Source organism: Nasonia vitripennis (assembly GCF_009193385.2).
Source record: "Nasonia vitripennis strain AsymCx chromosome 3 unlocalized genomic scaffold, Nvit_psr_1.1 chr3_random0009, whole genome shotgun sequence".
In the NCBI taxonomy this organism is placed as follows: Eukaryota; Metazoa; Arthropoda; class Insecta; order Hymenoptera; family Pteromalidae; genus Nasonia; species Nasonia vitripennis.
The window spans coordinates 765,395-785,990 of NW_022279629.1; the positions used below are offsets into that span (position 1 = coordinate 765,395).

Here is a 20,596-nt window from a genome sequence, read left to right on the forward strand (position 1 = left end):
AAACGTATTATCATCCTCTGATGGAGCTTGGTCGGGCAAGCCAAGCAAACCGGAGTACTTTTTCTGTGAGGTCTCCGCGAAGGGAGTTTCACCCATCTTTGTGGGAGTCGTGTATCGTCCACCACATGCCCCTTTTATTCAGGATAATAACTTCATTGAACAGCTGACTACTTTTATGCACAACTATTCCACAAAGGTCATTATGGGTGATTTCAACGCTGACCAGATCCGAAGATCCCAAGTTCATCAAGGCCTATATTGAGACTACCGTCCAATTTCTCTCCTCTGTTTTTTATCAAAGGCGCTGGAGTGGCTGGTGCACAGGCAAGTCTTGGAATATCTTGAATCAAGACTACTCACTGACAACCTACAAACAGGCTTCCGCACCGGTCACAGAACACAGTATGGCTTAATTAAGCTGACTGATGATGTTAGGCTTGGCATAAACAAAAAGAAAGTCACGCTTCTGTTTCTATTTGATTTCAGCAAGGCGTTTGATACGGTGTGTCACGTCAGGCTCCTGAGAAAGCTATCCTCTTTCGTCTTCTCCAAGCAGGTCATCCGCTGGCTTGCATCTTATCTTACGGGAAGAAAGCAGGCCGTTATTGGTGACAACGACGAGCTCTCCACCTTCCGGCCCCAGAACGCCGGTGTCCCGCAGGGATCGGTTCTAGGTCCCCTGCTGTTCGCGTTGTACATCAATGACATTGGTTGTTGCCTGGATTCAGATGTGTCCCATCTAATCTATGCGGATGACTTGCAAATATACAGCCAATGCCACCTTGAGGAGCTCGATTCTCGTTCTGACAAGATGAGAGCTATGCCGAAAGGATAATGGGCTGGGCTGCACAAAATCACCTTAAACTTAATGTCCTGAAAACTAAGGCAATTGTCCTGGGCTCCCCTTACTACATTAATGCTTTGCCAACTGTTGCTAACACCTACATCAACATAGGGGGAGCCCGGGTCGATTATGAATCATCCGTGCGCAATCTGGGGTTGGTGCTTGACTCCAAACTAACGTGGAAACTTATTTAATCTCTCTCTCTCTCTCTCTCTCTCTCTCTCTCTCTCTCTCTCTCTCTCTCTCTCTCTCCCACTCTCCCACTCTCCCTCTCTCTCTCTCCCTCTCTCTCTGGTGAGTCGCTTTGACAGCTTTTCATTCTGCTCCTACTTTCGCACTGCTTTTCTGCCGCTTCTTGCCTTCGGGCCCTCTTTTGTTGTAGATTGTTGCACGCTCTTTTTTGCAACCTTTACGACGACATATAAATCGCTGAAGGTTGCAATTTATTTTCAACATCTTTTCTGCACAAACTTTCTGCACGGCTTCTAACCTCAAAATCTACTCGGCTCGGCTTGGCTTGGTTTCCCGCTCGCACGGCGTCTCCCTCCGCTCCTAATCAACATCGAGGAGACATCTACCGCATCGAGGGAGAACTTCTAAGGCGTCTGCACATTGTTTGAGGTCGGAGCTTTCTCGCTCTTTACACTAACGCTCCATCTAGCCGTAAGAGTTATAACACCGACTCTACCACTCCGTCGATAACTCAACATCACATCACGAATTTCTGCTCTACCGACTGCCAGTAAGTTATCGACGAAAATGAGTGAAAACGGCGAAAAGAGCGGGGAAGTGCCTTTTCGGCAATGCGGCAGCTGTAAACAGCCTATTCAGCACAAGGAGCCGAAAAGGTGTGCTTTTTGCAAGCTCCATTACCACGTCAAATGTCTGAACACCATCAACATCAAGACAGTCGTGGTAAAAGATAGGCAGTTTATAGCCTGTCCTCCCTGTGCGGACGCCAAGGGTGCCAAAGCGGGGCCCAGGTCAACATCGGCGGCGGGGGTGACTGCGACAACAGCGGCTAAGACCACCCCAAAACAACCGGGGATGAAGAAGACGAGATCGGCACCACCATCAGCCAGCACTTCACGAAGTACTTCACCAACTCGCTCACCACCAACCATCGAAGCTGCATTGAAGGACATTCGTGAAGCTCTCGATGACATCCGCAATGCTCATGCGGAAGCCATCCAGACACAAAACATCGTGTCGGAGAGGATCTCGAGAATTGAGCAACGTCTTAGCCCGCTGGAGAAGCGCCTAAAGGCCCTCGATGAGCTGCCTGCACTCAAGACTCGCATACTTAATGCTGAGTTCACCATCACCGAGTTGCAGGCGCAAGTCCAAGATCTCTCATCGAGGAGCCCAGCATTGCAGCAGGACAACAACAACAACAGCAACAACAGCAGCAGCGCTGCGGAAATTAGCAGCCTCCGCAGTGATCTGGCTGAGGTTAAACGACGGCAGGAGCAGACCTCAAATAGTGTTGTTGTTATCACGGGCTTGCACTACACCCGTGAGACCTCGCTGCATCTTCTCGCGTTTGCAGTCATAAACGCACTTGACCCTACGGTCCTGCGGAGAGATATTGCATCCGTCAGGGTCATGGGTAGGCTCGATGCACCCCGGAACACCGCCAGGATTGACGGCAGATTGCCACCACTGGCCGTCACCCTCTCGTCGAGTGCACTAGCACGAGCAATCGTCGTTGCCAAAGCTCGTAAACGCAAGCTCCACACCAACGAGCTGGACGCAACCGTGATGGAGGAGGCCAAAGCTCTGAGCCCTGACCACCAAGGGCTCATAAACATCAATGAGCTACTCCCCACCGACGTCCACAAGCTGCGTTCACGGGCTAGGCTGGAAGCCAAGAGGAGGCAGGGCTGCCGAACGTTCGTCAGGGACGGGAGACTGTTCGTCCGCTGCAACGATGACAACGAGCGTGCCACCGTCATTACCACCGACGCCGAGCTGGATAATTTTTTAGCTCGGATCCCGCTCGCCGTAAACATCACTCCACAATGAAGCTGCCACACATACATTTCATCCCACCACGTCCGCCATCAAGCTCATCCGCCGTGTCTTCATCGGGTTCTAAGGTATCTCTGTCTGAAGGTCTAAGGGTCTGTCATTTTAATGCGAACTCTCTCACGGGTCACATTGAGATGATCAGGCTCTTTTTATCCACTCGCTCTTTATTCCACGTAATAGCTGTTACTGAGACCTGGCTAAGCGAGAAGGTGACATCCATCCCTTCGCTGGATAATTACCTGCTCTACAGACGAGACAGAAACAGAAGCGGTGGAAGTGTGGCCCTCTATATACACAAATCTCTGACGGTTAGTGTTATTTCAACATCCGACGGTGAATGGTCCGGCAAGCCAGGCAAGCCTGAATACCTCTTTTGTGAGATATCGGCCAAGGGAGTTTCTCCCATCTTCGTGGGGGTTGTGTATCGTCCACCTCATGCTCCTTTTTTCCAAGGCTCTAACTTTATTAACAAACTAACAACTCACATGCACAACTACTCCACGAAGGTTATAATGGGGGACTTGAACTCTGACCAACTATCCTCATCTGAAGATGCCAATTTCATCAAGGCCTTCATTGATGAGAACTCTCTTTCGTCCGTTCCCTATGGTGCCACGCACCATAAACAGGGCTCTGACACCTGGCTTGATCTGTGCCTAATCGACGAGCAGGATCGCCTGCAGTCATACTGGAAGACAGACGCACCTTTCATCAACGGACACGACCTTATCACGGCCACTCTCGACGTACAGATTCCACGCTACGTACCAAATACAGACTCATACAGAAACTTTAAAGGAATCAGCGCTGAGAAGCTGAGAGACTTTCTTAGCGAGTGTGACTGGTCATCTCTCACCACTTCATCACTTGACGACTGCATATCTTTACTTAACGCTAACCTCACTAACGCCATCAACCACCTCGCTCCATTGCGGACTGTGACACCAGGACGACAACGTCACCCGTGGTACACTGCGGCTCTTCGTGGCCTTGTATCCGAGAGCAATAGACTTTACAGGCGTTTCAGGGACTCCAGGCTCGAATCAGATCGACGCGTTTACAGATTAGCTAGAGACTATGCTCACAAACAAGTCGAGGAGGCCAGGCTGAATTATTACTATTCACGCCTGTCCACCTTGACCGATATTGCTGAGATCTGGAAAGAGCTGGAAAAACTTGGAATTTCTGCCACCAAGGCCCCCTTACCATCTAGATTTACCACAGATGATCTCAACACGCATTTCCAGCGCGATCTCAAATGATCCGCTGGCTCCTGCTGTTGAGGATTATCTTGTTACCCTGGAAAGTCTTGACCTCCCGGAACATTTCGAATTCAAACCTATAACGGAATCGGACGTGTTGGCTACGGTATCGCACTTTGACACTCAGGCCAGGGGGAGCGACGGCATCCCACAGGTTGTCATCTCAAAAGCATTGCCGGTTCTTGCTCCCTCACTAAGTCATATTTTCAACCTGTCCCTTAGCGAACCCTGCTTCCCATCTGCCTGGAAATTGTCACTTGTGCGCGCACTCAACAAAGTCAGTTCACCAACAGCCCTGACTGATTACCGTCCGATTTCACTTCTCTGCTTTCTTTCCAAGGCTCTGGAGTGGCTAATGCACAGGCAAGTCTCAGAATACCTCGAATCAAGGCTCTTACTAGATAACCTTAGACAAAACTAACATAACTAGATAAACAAAAAGAAAGTAACACTACGCCTTCTCTTTGACTTTAGCAAGGCGTTTGACACTGTGTGTCACGTCAGGCTCCTGAGAAAGCTATCCACCTTTGGCTTCTCAAAGCAAGTCATCCGCTGGTTTGCCTCCTACCTCTCTGGTAGAGAGCAGGCCGTCATTGGTGACAATAACGAACGTTCTTCTCCTCGGCGTCTCAACATCGGCGTCCCGCAGGGGTCCGTTCTGGGTCCCCTGCTGTTTGCATTGTACATCAATGACATCGGTTTCTGCCTTGATACTGATGTTTTCCATCTCATCTACGCGGATGACTTGCAAATTTACAGTCAATGCCACCTCGAAGAGTTCGATTCTTTATCAAACAAGATGAGTGCCAATGCTGAGAGGATTACTGGTTGGGCTGCACAGAATAAGCTAAAACTTAATGTTGCTAAAACTAAAGCAATTATCCTGGGCTCTCCCTACTACATAAACGCATTACCCTCAACAGCTAACACTTTCATTAACATAGGGGGTGCCCAGGTCAGCTTTGAATCTTCCGTGCGTAATCTGGGATTGGTGCTCGACTCTAAGCTTACGTGGAGGGAGCATATGACACAAGTGCGTAAGCGTGCACACACGCTAATGTACAGGCTTTACTTTTTCAGGAAAAGCACCAATCTCAGGTTACGCAAGCACTTAGTGCAGGCCCTCCTGTTTCCTCTTATAGACTATTGTTCTCTCGTATACTGTGACTTGACGCAGGAACTCGACCTAAAACTTCAGAGGCTCGTGAATACAGGAATTCGGTACATCTATAGTGTAAGAAGAGATGAGCACATCTCTCCATACAGGCGGGAGTTGCAGTGGCTAACCACTGCCGGACGCAGGAAGTATTTCACTGCTTGTTTCCTAAGAAAAATGTTTAACACAGCCGTACCATCATACGTACTGGCATACTTTGACTTCCGCGTGACACTTCGGCCTGTTAGGGGGGAGGTGATACCTCTGGATATTCCGACATTCGCGACGGAGACGCTGAGGAACTCGTTTCATATCAGCGCCTCATACCTATGGAACAACCTACCATCTCACATTCGTAACACTACATCTGTCTCAGGTTTCAAGAGACTAGCTAAAGAGCACTTTCTTGAGCTTGAAAATACAAACACTTGAATCTCTTGTACACATTCACGCAAACGCACACACTCACACACTCTCGCTTAATCCATCTTCACATTATCATACTATCACAATACACATTTTTGCTGTACTACTATTCCTGCTGTATACAATTTATCGTACAACATATTGTACGCCAAATAAATCTAATAAATCTAAATCTAAAATCTCTCTCTCTCTCTCTCTCTCTCTCTCTCTCTCTCTCTCTCTCTCTCTCTCTCTCTCTCTCTTATCCAGCCTTACCCTGATTCTGTGCACGCGTACTTTACGCGATATTGTGTATGTACAGGGCACGTGTGTGCTCATGTACACTGTCACAGCCTTATTGACCTTTCTACAAGCCCCTACCACTTCTTTGTATTCGCCCAGGCTTGCGCCTCTGAAGCAAGGAAAATTCCAAAATCACGCTAAAATAGACGACCCCTCAAGCGAGCGCGTATTCTCTGATTAGAGCTTGCGCCTAGACTAACTAAGCCACGGACGCTCTATTTTATTTGCAGGCACTCGCCCTGTATGAAGATTTTCGAAGGAACGTGTCATAGTGTCCCAGGGCGAACGCCTATTGGATTTGACCAAACATGTATTTTTTTTTTAATTCTTTCTGAGCCATTTATTACAAAAAGGTTTTTTCATAAAAGTATTCTGGCTATTTTGTAGAAAATTGAATTCTGACCAAATTCACAGTATTTGAAAATTCAAAATACACAATTGAAAAAAGTCTTTCTACCAGCGAAGCTTTATTCTCCAAAAATTGACTTTCCGTCCGTGCGCAAGATCTGATATTCATAAGAAGTGACCTTATATTACACAACATACTTGCTCAAAACAACTTTTTTCAGTCAGATTCACTTTGTATATTAAATATCAAGTCGTGCGGTAGCACCACGAAGGCGAATTTAAAAAGCCTGCGGCGACCGCGACACTATTTACTTCTATATTGGGTTTTAAAAAAATCAGTTCAATAAATACAAATATTTACATTATTGTATCTAAATTTTTTGACGTAAAATCATATTTGTATGCTTAACTATGATTTCCAATCGATATATTGCCAAAAAAGCAACTTTTTTACAATAAACAAGAATGTCTGAACAAAAATGTTAAAATCCGTTTGGGATTCTTTAGCCCAAATGTTCAGACCATGAAGTTGGCCGCACACGGCTAGTGTTAAGACCGTGAATTCAGCCGCACATATTGATTTTCCACATACTTATACAGACCAGTGGGATTACTGATGCGATCACACATATACCGACCAGCGGGACTACGGATATGATTTCATCTTTTTCTTTTATTTAATATCAAGTGGCGCGGTATCAGTAGCCAGGGTAGCCGATGACGACGTCTAGGTGGAGTGTACTGTGGTTTTTTTATACAATAACGGTACAATAAAGGTATAAACTGACATTTCTTCACTATACTCATACTAAATTCTTGAAAAACTAAATTTTTCACACTTGCTTCTATGAAATACTTGTACATTGACTATATATGTTCAATAAACTCTATTCTAAGCCATCACTGAGCATATGTATCTATATATACGTATCTTTGATATTTTATCACTCTGCATAACCTTAAGTCTTAAGAAAATATGAATTGTTTTCACTCTAACTATATTAAACACTTGCACTGTAACTGTATATTATCATACTCATTACCATGTATATATACGCATACTTTTACTAATTTTTATATGAAGTGACCTAATATTACACTTCATACTTTCTTGAACGAACTTTTTGCACTCAAACTCACTATATATATATTGAATATACTATATTCGACACTACGCGTAGCCTAAAATTTTTAAAACACTTTATATTACATCTCATACTTGCTTGAATCAACTTTTTTCACTTAAACACACTATATATATTGAATATACTATATTCTACACTACGTCTAGCCTAAATTAAAAAAAACCTTATATTACATGTCATACTTTCTTGAACGAACTTTTTTACTTAAACTCACTATATATATTGAATATACTATATTCTACACTACGCCTAGCCTAAATTAAAAAAAAACTCATATTACATGTCAGACTTGCTTGGACGAACTTTTTTTACTTAAACTCACTATATATATTGAATATACTATATTCTACACTACGCCTAGCCTAAATTAAAAAAAAACTCATATTACATGTCAGACTTGCTTGAATCAACTTTTTTCACTCAAACTCAATATATTTATATATATATATATATATATATATATATATATATATATATATATATATATATTCTACACTACGTCTAGCCTAAATTAAAAAAAAAACCTTATATTACATGTCATACTTTCTTGAACGAACTTTTTTTACTTAAACTCACTATATATATTGAATATACTATATTCTACACTACGCCTAGCCTAAATTAAAAAAAAACTCATATTATATGTCAGACTTGCTTGAATCAACTTTTTTCACTCAAACTCAATATATATATATATATATATATATATATATATATATATATATATATATATAATGTATATAATCTTTCGTTATTTTCAAAATTTTTATTACTGTTAAGCGCACTTTTTGTTACGTGATCAACAAGACCTTGATAACATTTGACACGTAATTTTTTCTGATTATATATATATATATATATTTATTGAATATACTATATTTTACAGTACGCCTAGCTTAAATTTTTAAAAAACCTTATATTACATTTCATACCGGCTTGCACTAACTTTTTTCACTTAAACTCTAGACCATGTCTAGACTAAATTTTTAGAATGTTTTTACCCTACTTTCTTTTACCTTTTTTCTGACTAAATCTTTCCTTTCTTCTGTCTTCGTGAATCTTGTAATCCTGTTACTTTCTTATCACTCTTTTTTTTAAAAGCACACGCATCATCACAATGTATTATTGCACAGCCTGTATCCTGTAAGCCTGTGAACAGTAGAGGCTTATCTTTGTCAACCACTACTTTGTCATGTCGTACACAAAATTTGTGCTGCCCTGCTATGGCTGACAGCACAAGTCTTAAACGATAAATCTTTAATCTTGCTTGCTCTAAACGCAACACCATGCCTCATAATTATAAAAATACATACAAATTATAAAAATGTAAATTATTAACTCAATGATATATGGTTACTGCATCAGAGAATCGACTTATTAAACAAATATTGAACAAGATACTTTTACTAAATTGTAATGTATGCATTGTATACATTAATTAAATTGTAACTAGATTTTACATAGAAAATTATAACAATTATAAATAACAATCATTATTGCATTAAAAAATTAATAATAATAATAGTAATAGAAATTAAAATAAAAAGAATATTTTAATCATAATTTTAACCGTAAACAAATTTTTATGCAATTTTTGACTATAATGAAATATCAATGACATTATTAAAATTATTATTTATCTTGTATATAAATGATTTTGTTGCATGTTATTGCAAAGTATAATTTCATTGATTATATTAAATTAAAAATATTAATTTAAAAATAATATACTTTACTAGTCAAGTGGCTGATAGAAAAATTCATCTGCTGCAAAAATCATAAACATTGAAGAACCTGCAACAATAAAATAAATTCTACAAAGTAATATAACACTCGGTTAATACTTTCCTGCCGTGTTATAACCAGGGCCAGGAGGGTCCTGTTTATTGTAAATTAACGTCGGGCGTGCAGAAGGCACGGCTCGGCCGACTCAGATCATGCACGTGTTTTTACACGAGCCCGCGGAGGCGGCGTAGGTCGGGTCGTAGGAAATAACACACGAGAAGTTTAGATAAGGAAATATATATTCAATCGTTACTATACACGGAGGTGCAAACGCCGCACACTTCGACGAACGATAAAGAGAGACGAGAGATATTACCCTGTCGACGTGAGAGAGTGAGAGTGCAGGTACTTACAACTCGGTAGTGGTAGTAGTACTTGACGCAACGGACGTGGTCTAGTCTCGGACGTGAAGATGTACAGTTCGGACGGGCATCGCAGCAACTCGTCGGTAACGCACGGACGAATATCGTTCGCTCTCGAGGTGCTCGCAGGAATCACAACAAATCCGCGTATACAGTAGCGCGAGCTACTCGTGTGGATAGCGCAGCGAAACTAACTCTAGTCGCGGTTCTCCCGGCCGTCGGCATATCGTTGTCATATCTCGCCAACGCTATGCGGCCAGGCGGCAACCGCGCTACCTATGCTCTCACTCTCTCTGTCTCTATCTTGCCTCGTTTCTCGTTCTCGCTCGTTTCGGCGCTCGTTGGCAGCTTGCTGAAACAATAATCTTATTACATTTAGTACATAATTAGCCGTTAGACATTTGACGTGCACTTGGCCGTCACAGTATATACTCAATAGATAAAGTTTTAAACAATAATTGTTGTTTTCAATTTATAACAAATTACTTATCCAATAATTCCATTAAAGTACTTTATTGAAAGCAGGATACGCATACATGGAACACTTGTGCAATTCAACAAAATATATACATACACGCACATATATCACTAATAATTAGGGAAAAATCATAACTATCAAACAATAATATTATGCACCAACAATATATGCAATATAATTTACGATTTAAAATTAAAAAGTTAAAACAAACTAAAATCTAAAATACTAACTAAATATGGAGTGTAAACTTCAATATTAAAATTGGATAAACTACATAAATATAACTATAGAATAACACTATTCGTAATCAAAGGCAACTTCACTCCTTACACAATTTGCTAGCATGACTCTGATAATGGCTTTTACAAAAAATCTTAAAATTATTAATTTGCTAAAATACATTAGCTTATACTTTTAACGCACAGAATGATATAAATTGCTCCATAAATATAAATCTCATTAAACCTTATAGTCACAAAATTAAGAACAATTTAGATAAAAACACATCTATTTAAGAGAGAGCACACAGTGGCGCTGTCGTCGTTCAACAAGTCCAAAACTATAGGGCACAATGTTCGTTGCATCTGCAAAGCAGATATCGAGATGCGAGTTTTCTCGTGAAAATGTGGTCTTCGATGAAGGGTATACTTTAAGTCAAAGCTTTATTGGTTTTTCCTTAATCCAGTTATTTAAGTTGTGAGGAGATTATCGCCGTGGCTCTACTGCTTCTTGTGCGAAGTAGTATGTTGCTTCATAATCTCCGGATTGATTTCGCTTTGTGTACGGTCGCCACCTGCTTGTTGCGTACAAGCAGGAAAACAGTTTAGTGTATTTTATTAATACAAGTGGACTTCACTCGATTACCGTTGCTACAGATATTTCTTGGCCAGGAATATTGGAGCTGGTTATTGATTAGTGACACTTTGCTATTAATTTAAATACATTTCATCTTTATTTCACTAAGATAAATTTAACAATGTGTCGCGTAGTTAATGCTAAGCACAATCACGCTCTGCGTTTACAAATGCGTTCCGCGTTTTAATAATATTCGCAGGAACTCTGTTCACTAGAGCTGTGAATTCGCAACTGCATGTTTAAAGTCCCCGCGCGCTTATATATCGGTCGTGCGCAGGGCAATTGCCGACCAAGCGGCCAGACCGCTGTGTCGCTGTGGTCGGCCGCTTGGCGTTGACGTTTTGGTCATGTCATTTTGGGCACTTTGAGATAGACGTTTGGCGTGGCTGCTTAGATGTCGGCCCTGTCGTGCGTTGTCCCTTTGGACGTAATGCCGTATGGTCTCGTCCAAGTGATTGTCTGGATCTCCTTACAGAGTAGCCACCTCTTAAGTTGGTCTCTGCGTCACTCCGTGGAGTGGTCCGTGCTTTAAAGTCGCCTGCTAATCTCTTTACATTATAAAAAAAGTTTCGCCGCTGTTGATTCAGAAATTTTGCCCTCTTATTTTTCTCCTTAATTTTCCCTAGCGGTTTCGAAAGTTAAGTGCGCAGCTCCGAGTGTGTTTAACTCTTTTACCATCCCCTGCGCCCGTACAAACCTATTTATTATGATCTTTGTGTTTATCCGAAATCCCTTCCCCCAAAAGAAATATGTCCAACTGTTAGAATATGTGCACGATCTCCCCCGACACCGACGGCAGATCCCTCGCGTCGCAGCGACTCTAGAAGCGCTCGCCGCCAAAACCACGTGATACGGCGCTGAGCTCGGCGGCGCTCTCCGCTCGCCGCCTCACTCTCTACGAGATAGTCGAGCTGCACGCACGCCTTCGGCTCTTGTCCCGCTCTGTCTAAGTTTAACCTTTAATAATAAAGTTACGCTACGCTCTATTACTTGATACACTGTCTTTTCTTCTTTATTTCGTGCAACCTTATCGCGTCCGGATCCTTATATACCGACAGGTTATGGGCCCAGCACGCTTCCACTGCGCGAATTAGTGAAAAGTGACACGAAAAAAAAAAAAATAGAAGAAAAGCCAAGAGAAGTCGAGACGAGTTGACACCTGTACAAAGACACGAGAACGACCTAAGCTGAGAGACAAAAGAAGGAAGTCACGCAGCCAACAAGCAACACGCCCCGCTGTCCAGAGCCTGAAGGTCAGCACTCTATTCCCTGGTAAACGGTGAACAAAACAAAGGCAAAAGTCACGATGGCCGGAAAATCCTACAAATGGGCAAACCCGCAAACTGCACGTAAGTACGCATAAAAATAAAAACGTGCTTATGAAACTCGTGAAGTAAAATCAGCGGTACGCGAGTGTATAAGAAAAGTGAAGTGAAAAATAAAAATCGCGAGATAAAAAGCCGCATTAGAAAAGAAAAGGCGCGAAAATCGCGGAAAAGAGAAAGGCGCGAATCAGTGTTGCATCAGTTCGGCTTGTCAGAACTCGAAAATCCGAACGCGCTTAAACAAAGAAAGTCGACCAAAACAAAAACGCATTTCCGAGAAGTTCAAACGAACAGAAACGCGCGGTAAAATTCCCGGTACGAAGCAACAGGCGAAAGAAAGGGGGGTTGCTAGGCAACCGAGCCAACATGGCCGCCTCATCTCTCTCCTGCACGTAAGCTATACGGAACGGAGGGAGAGCCGCCGTTGCCGCGCTCTCGGCTCACGACGACGACGCGCAAGTTCAGGCGCACGCAGAAAAAGACGACGCTAGTTTAACCTGGCTCGTAATAGGTTAACACGCGCGTGCATGAAAACGGAGGGAGAGTTGCGGTCATTACAACCACACGTAGCGGAAACGATACACGGACGCGCACACATACATACGTGCACAAAAAGTTCGCGCTGAGTCAACTCAAACGTAAAGCGAAGTCAATACAAGATTGTGCGCAAGCGCACACGAATTCACGTGACCGCTCACTTGTTGCGCGGCAATTTTTGAATTTCTTAAACGCACACCTATGCATCTAGTGCAAGTCTGCCTGCATGCTGCACTGTTTACAGACACCGCGCAGGTGGGGCTGCTGATGCATGGGTAAACTAAGCAATCATTTAACGTATTAAACTAGCAGAAAATCATCTATAAAGAAATTTAACGCGATAAACGCGAACGTCGGCTTTCGCATCTAGTGTAAGTCTGCCTGCGAGCTGCACTGTTTACAGACACCGCGCAGGTGGGGCTGCTGGTGCGCGAGCTCACTCTGCAATAAATTAAGCGAAGAATTAATTCAACACAACGACTCTGGTTTATCAAAATAAATTAAGTTTGAATATTAATTACAAAATCTTTCGACAGCACGTAGCACAAGTACTGACTGGGATGACATACGCGCCAAGATTCTGGAGTACTACGACCTGAAGGACAAAGAACCAAATGAGAGTTTCTATCTTCAACTCTACGGCGGAGGCGTTTGGTTAATGAATTCTAGGGACGAAACACTCCAACTAGGTAATGAAGTAAAGTCATAAATAACAATATTTATATGTAAGTCTACACTTGTACGGAAAGTTTGACGGGCTACTAGCCAACGTAACGTACGACACGAAGTCTGTGCGGATCTGTGAGAGGTTTAACACGAACCCACGAATGTGACTTGGTACGTGCGCACGTACAGATACTTAGTCAGTGTCCCACGCTCAAAAACTAGACCCTCACACAGATCTGCCAAACCTGCTCTCGTGCTTAGTGGGTCTCGGACTGTGGGAGCCGTGCTTAGGCACACATTCCGCAAAAAGAGACTAAGTCGGTTTGGGAACTTTGTCGAAAAGTGACTGGACCGACAGCAAGGTGGCCCGATACTTGTGCACAAAGTATAGGGAGCTTTGCAGGGGTATCCTCTCAACCGCAGACTAACGTTTTTTTTTGTATATTTACAGACATGAACATCCTCAGTTTGGAAGAAGCAGCCAGACTCCTGGAAGTGTTGAAAGCTACAGAGGATCGAGTGGTAGGGTTGAGAGGACCCGTAAGCCACTACAGCGACGCAGGGAGAGCAGGAGCCACTACGTCCACGCCCAGGGATGACGACCAGACATACAGCATGAATGAGATCACCAAGCTGTTGCGTGAGAGCACCATGACTCAAGTCAAGCTCAGCGAAAGGCTGGTAGAAGGAATGAAGTCCCTCGTGGAGGAGAATGCTAAGATGAATCAAAACTTCGAAAGGTTCACAACCAAGATCAGCGGAGATGTACAGCAACTGATGAGGTCCGTTGATAGTCTGAAGCTCAGAGGGCAGGATGGACAGGCAGTAAAAGATTGGCAGGAGAAGCCAACTCTTTCAGCCAACAACAAGCCAAGCATCGTCAGCTGTACACGCCCGGCAGAACCGATCAAGCTGCATCCACGAGGACGCGGACGTGGCTTTCGACCAGCAAACCGCAATCCGCTCACGCTTTTGGCTCCTGGACCAAGGGAGTTCGGACCTGCTGAACCCAGGTGCTCGTCCACACTAGTGGCCGACTCGTACGAATGGAACGAGAAAAATGAAGTAAGGAGAGAACAGTCGCCATATAAAGATTGGCGCGTTGAATCCGCCGAACGTCTTGGAATCGCGCTCGACGATTTGAATGTAAGTAGACGTTTTTCTGATCAAGACTTAACGCAACTGAATAAGCTGAATTTGTTCAAGTCAATGAACTCAGGTAACACGAGTATAAATGACGCAAAATTGAAACAGATTAACATCACGCGAATGTACAAGTTAAAATTAGATTCGGAATTTGCCCCCTTTGAGGATTTCTTATTCTCAGAGCTAAAGTCGCGAAAACTGTTCTACGTCTTCGAAAAGAACAATCAAAGTCTGATCTGTCCAGATGAACTCGAACACGATAAGAATATCATACGCGAGATAATTCTGAACAGAATTGATGATAAGTATCACCTATACACGATGAACATAAAAGATCCAGTTGAATTACTGGATAAGATTAAAGAAATTAAAAAGAATGAATTGAGAATTAATGCTCATACAGCCCAGAAACGACTCTTCAACTTAAAGCTCAACAAAGATAAAGAAACGGCCTTTAACTTCTGCTTGAGGTTTGAAGACCTCGTAAGAAAGTATGAAAGTAATGAAGGCATAGAAAAAATGAGCGATACGGCAAAGAAAAGTCTACTGTTCAACGCAGTAGAGCAAGCCTACCCAGAGATCATTACGGCAGAGAACGTTTCAAGCCATGGTACGGGTAGGAAATATACTTACAATGAACTAAAAGATTTAATTTTCCAGATTGACAACTCGAAGCAGAGAACCCCAGAAAAATCAGCCCTGCTCGGATTCGCAGAGGAAAGAAACCGTTCCTCTGATGAAAGACCCAAAAGTAGGGAAAGGCCCAACAAACGGTGCGAGCGATGTGGTAGCACGGCGCACTTGTCCAAGGACTGCAAGCACGACGAGCCTAAGTGCTTTAACTGCAATAAGTTCGGGCACATCGCCGTAGACTGCAGTGAACCACGGAAAGGGCCACCACGAAAGAGAGCGACTGATCGCAACAGAAGTATCTCTCCAAAGAGAAAGCAGAGGAGAGAGCATAGCAGATCTCGATCAAAGTCACCTTTCAGACGACCTGGCACTCCTGCAAAAGGTACGACCAATACTGATTCAGTATGCATGAATGTGAGTCTGAATGAATGGGACGACGAGACGCAAAAATTTATCGTAGATCATATTGACTCAGCTGCACGAAAAGACTGAGCGCGTAATAGGCTGTGCCAATAAAGACAAACGATCTAACATAACCGCAAACAATCAAGGCCAAGTTAAATTCGAACTATCTAACGGTAACGTAATAAAACTAGATAATGTTGTATACGCAGAAAATTTGAGAAAAAACCTGCTGTCACTCAAACGCTTTACAGATCAGGGCCTGTGCGTGTATTTAGATAACAAAACGATAAACGTTTACGAACCAAATACGAGAGAAAAGATTCTAGAAGGAAAGTTTGAGAATCCATTCTGGATAATCGATTTAAAGCCAAAATTAGATAACATACAAAAGATGCCCTCGGGTGCGCTAATTGCCCATGAAAGCAATGAAAAGATTGTTAAGAAAAAGGTGACATTCGCTGATGAAAAGCCAGTCATAGATTCAGCAAATCAAAGGAAAGAAAACGGTGACGAATCTACCGTAATAAATACCATTAATTTATGGCACATTAGATTAGGACATACGGCTCTGAATAAAATAAAGCTTCTGAAAGGATTATACCCCGACATTAAACAATTCCGAGAAAATGATCATGGTGTGTGTCTGAAAGATTGCGAAATATGCAAAGTAGCGAAAATGAATAGACCGAAATTCGATAATAACAAAGAGATGGCCAAGAAACCATTGCAACGGGTCAGTGCTGATACTATGGGACCGATTACACCGGCTACCCATCCGAAAGGCTGTAGGTTCATAGTTGTATTAGTAGATAATTATTCACGCTTTGCCATGGCCTACCCAGTTAAGCAAAAGTCGGACGCCGCCGAATGCATAGATGACTTCGTCGTGAAATGTAGAAATATATGCGGAAGAGATGAAAAATTCTGCTACCTAGACTGTGATCAAGGAACAGAATTTACCAGTGGAAAGACACAGAAGGTATTGGATAAATATGGTGCTAAACTCAGAACAATTTGTCCATACACTCCACAGTTAAACGGCATAGCAGAGCGCTACAATCAAACCATACAGAAAATCACCAGGGCCCTAATGTACGATTCTAGACTACCAGCAAATGCCTGGGATCTGGCTGTAAAAGCAGCGGCCTACCTATATAACTTGACGCCTCACAAGTCCATTGGTCTTAAATCACCTTTGCTAATGATCAACCCAGAATCAAAAGCATACATAAATCAGATTAAGAGATTTGGTTGTGTAGCTTTTACCAAGGTCCAAGGACAACAGGAAACTAAGTTCGATAAGCTCTCGAATAAAACAGTGTTAGTAGGATATACTGACACAGGATACTTGTTACTAAACCCAGAAGATGGTAAAGTATACGAAAGCAGGAACGTGCAATTCATCGAAAGCAAAGTATTTGGAGATATTTACAAGCCCGAAGATATAAAGAATTGGACAATAACAAACGATATTCTGAATAAAGAAACCTGGCTTTTTGAATTCGACGAAGAAAGCCCAGATCAACCGGAAGTGGTGATTAAGGCACCCAAGAAAAAGGGTAGACCACGTAAAGAAAATCAGAAAACAGCCATGAAACCTATTTCAAAAATAAATCACAGACCAGTGACTCGGAAGCAGACTCAAAGTAAGAAAATTGTATCAGCTGAAAAAGCACAGGGTGAAACAGAAGGTCTAAACATATACGACCCAGATGCACTGATGACGTTTGGTACGTCAGAATCAGAAAAAATGCAGGATAAAATTGAAGGCCTAAGTGAATATGAATTGTATACACTACTGACAGGTATTAATGGGGATCCAAAATCTTACCGAGAAGCTGTATCATCACCAGAAGCAGATAGATGGCAAGAAGCCATAAACAAAGAGAGAGAAGCACTTCAGAAAAACCGAGTATATGAAGTAGTCAGTAGAACTAGCTGCGACGGTAAAAAGTTAAACATCCTGGATTCGAGTTGGGTATTCAAACGTAAAGACAGTGGAACAAAATACCCCGACTACAAAGCAAGAATTGTCATACGAGGTTTTAAGGATTCAAATTTGTATGATCTTTGTGAAACGTACGCACCAGTGTCAAGACTTGCACTAGTAAGAGCTGTACTGACTATTGCTAATAAACACGACTATGTGCTGTGGCAACTGGACGTAAAAGCAGCGTTTCTTCACAGCCCTATAAAAAAGGATATATTTCTAGAAATACCAGACGGTTTTGAAGAATACGAAAATCAGAAACAAACGAAAGTTTGGAAACTTCACAAATCTCTTTATGGCTTGAAAACTAGTCCAAAGAATTGGAACGAACACTTTTCAGAATTCGCTAAACAACTAAAATTCCAAGCGAACAGTAGAGATCCATGCCTGTTCATATACGCCGAAGACAAAAGCCGCATAATCATGCTGCTGTATGTTGACGACATATTGCTGACAGGCAATGACGAGCCAAAGATGAGAGAAATACAGAAAGAACTGAGTAAAAAGTTTGATATGAAATTCCTGGGTGAACCTAAAGAGTTCTTGGGAATCACTATAACAAGAAACAGTAAGGAAAGGACCATAAAACTGGACCAAATTAAATTCATAAATAAGATGCAAACGAAATTTGGATATGCACAAGCTAAAGGTCAATCAACCCCCATGGTAACAAATCAAGTGCTGAACAGACAACGAAAACAACGAGAGGAAGAATCAACAAATGACAAAGCTATAAACCAGCGTGGATACAGAGAAGTGGTTGGATCTCTCATGTACTTGATGTCCGGCACCAGGCCAGATTTGGCATACGCAGTCAATATGTTAAGCAGACACCAACAAAATCCGACTGAACACGACTGGAAAATGGTAACAAGAGTATTCAAGTACATTGCTTACTCAAAGAATTGGCAGCTGACCTACAAAGGCCTGAAGGACGGAATGGAAACATTCTCAGATGCAAGTTTTGCAGATTGTAAAGACTCGCTCACGACAAGCGGACATGTAGTTACGCTGTACGGAGATGCAATAGCCTGGAGAACCCACAAGCAAAGCTACGTAGCGTTATCAACTTGTCAAGCTGAATACGTAGCAATGGGTGATGCTTGTAGGGAATCAATTAGCATAAGTTTATCTCTGAAAGTGATTCCAAACATGACATACTTTCCAATCATCTTATGGTGTGATAATAAAGCAGCAGTCGCTTGCACAAAGATGGATGGAAGTAATAAGTTGAGACACATGGCTGGAGTGTATGAGGACTATGTTAAGCAGTGTGTCAAGTTACATTATGTAAAAATAGAATGGATAGAATCAAAGGAGCAAAGAGCGGATATCTTTACCAAGCCTTTGCCCTCTGATAGCCATAACAAATTATCCAGATTATTGCTAGGAAATTAACAGATCTTTCATGTTACAGAATAACTAAGGGTCAGCCTGGAAACGATGTCGAGGACAATCGGGAGGGAGTGTTAGAATATGTGCACGATCTCCCCCGACACCGACGGCAGATCCCTCGCGTCGCAGCGACTCTAGAAGCGCTCGCCGCCAAAACCACGTGATACGGCGCTGAGCTCGGCGGCGCTCTCCGCTCGCCGCCTCACTCTCTACGAGATAGTCGAGCTGCACGCACGCCTTCGGCTCTTGTCCCGCTCTGTCTAAGTTTAACCTTTAATAATAAAGTTACGCTACGCTCTATTACTTGATACACTGTCTTTTCTTCTTTATTTCGTGCAACCTTATCGCGTCCGGATCCTTATATACCGACACCAACTTATAATTTGAATAAATTATCTTTTTACGTGAATCCTATGATTTTCCCTATAATGTATTCTTACGAAAATATAGGATGGAATTCAATTTTTAATCAAAATCATAACAATGATTAAAATTTATCTCCTTTGCAATATTATTAATATCGATTAGTTTATAATCGTCAAAATTTAGTCCTATTTTATATTGTAAAAGATTAACTCAACAGTATATTATTCAAGCTTATATCATTATAGAATATTGTAGACTGAATTTTTTAAGATATAATCAGAAAAAATTACGTGTCAAATGTTATCAAGGTCTTGTTGATCACGTAACAAAAAGTGCGCTTAACAATAATAAAAATTTTGAAAATAACGAAAGATTAGGTAATTTGTTTGTTCTGCTATCAACTTATATAGGAAGTCCTAGATACATACACCAAAGTTTTCTTGATTTAATGGCTATAATGCGAAAAATAGGAAGCCCACCATATATATTTATTACGATAACAACTAATTCGAAATGCCCTGAGTTGTAAACAATACTAAAAAGATTTCTCCAGGAACTTCATGCAATTATGTTGCAACAATTCCTGTTAGATTATTTTATTGTAAATTTTGAGCAATCCTAGCTGATATTCTCAGTGGGAACATTTTAGGAAAAATTATTGCCTATGTATACGTAATTAAATTTCAAAAAAGAGGTTTTCCGCACGCACATTTATTGTTAGTATTGGATCATAAATCAAAATTAACAAATCCTGATAAGATTGATGAACATAATTCAGCTGAAATTCCTGATGTGGAATTACAAGAATTAGTATACAAAGATATGTACATGGACCTCATTAGAAAAAAATACTATTTTATGATGTAGTCAAAAAAACTTGTTCAAAAAAATTTCCAAAAGTTTTTAGTAATGCAACGCAATTTGAAAAGAATGGTTTTCCTAGACATCGTCGTCGTAATAATGGAAACAAAAACTATGTCTATAACAAAAGATTTAATGGTAAGCCTAGAAAGGTTGATAATAGAGTGGCTGTTCCCTATTAAGCAACTCTTGTTAGAAAATATAACTGCTATATTAATGTTGAATATTGTGCATCTATTATGAGCATCAAATATTTATACAAATATTTACACAAAGGACATGATCGTGCTTCTATTTA

The 20,596-nt window shown here is 41.7% G+C and overlaps 2 protein-coding genes across 11 annotated transcripts in view; both read left to right on the forward strand.

The window, feature by feature from the left end:
- The window catches only part of LOC100117878 (putative fatty acyl-CoA reductase CG5065), a 267,482-nt gene that overhangs the window by 195,677 nt on the left and 51,209 nt on the right, over positions 1-20,596 (forward strand). The window lies entirely within an intron of this gene.
- On the forward strand, positions 11,740-19,379 carry LOC116416845. Of its 3 annotated transcripts, XM_031927031.1 has the most exons (5): positions 11,740-12,323; positions 13,373-13,525; positions 13,954-14,648; positions 15,309-15,663; positions 19,094-19,379. In XM_031927031.1, the coding sequence occupies exons 1-5, from the start codon at positions 12,281-12,283 to the stop codon at positions 19,096-19,098; spliced, it is 1,251 nt and encodes a 416-aa protein (XP_031782891.1). In that variant the 5' UTR covers positions 11,740-12,280; the 3' UTR covers positions 19,099-19,379. The 3 variants fall into 3 exon arrangements, with proteins under 3 accessions (XP_031782891.1, XP_031782890.1, XP_031782892.1); XM_031927030.1 differs by having other exon boundaries at positions 13,954-15,663; XM_031927032.1 differs by lacking the exon at positions 15,309-15,663.

Bases quoted from the DNA above. Each gene is read 5' to 3' on its own strand.
- LOC116416845 (XM_031927030.1), top strand. From the start codon at position 12,281: ATGGCCGGAAAATCCTACAAATGGGCAAACCCGCAAACTGCAC. The intron at 12,324-13,372 runs GTAAGTACGCAT...ATCTTTCGACAG, and splicing joins GGCAAACCCGCAAACTGCAC to CACGTAGCACAAGTACTGAC. The intron at 13,526-13,953 runs GTAATGAAGTAA...GTATATTTACAG, and splicing joins GGACGAAACACTCCAACTAG to ACATGAACATCCTCAGTTTG.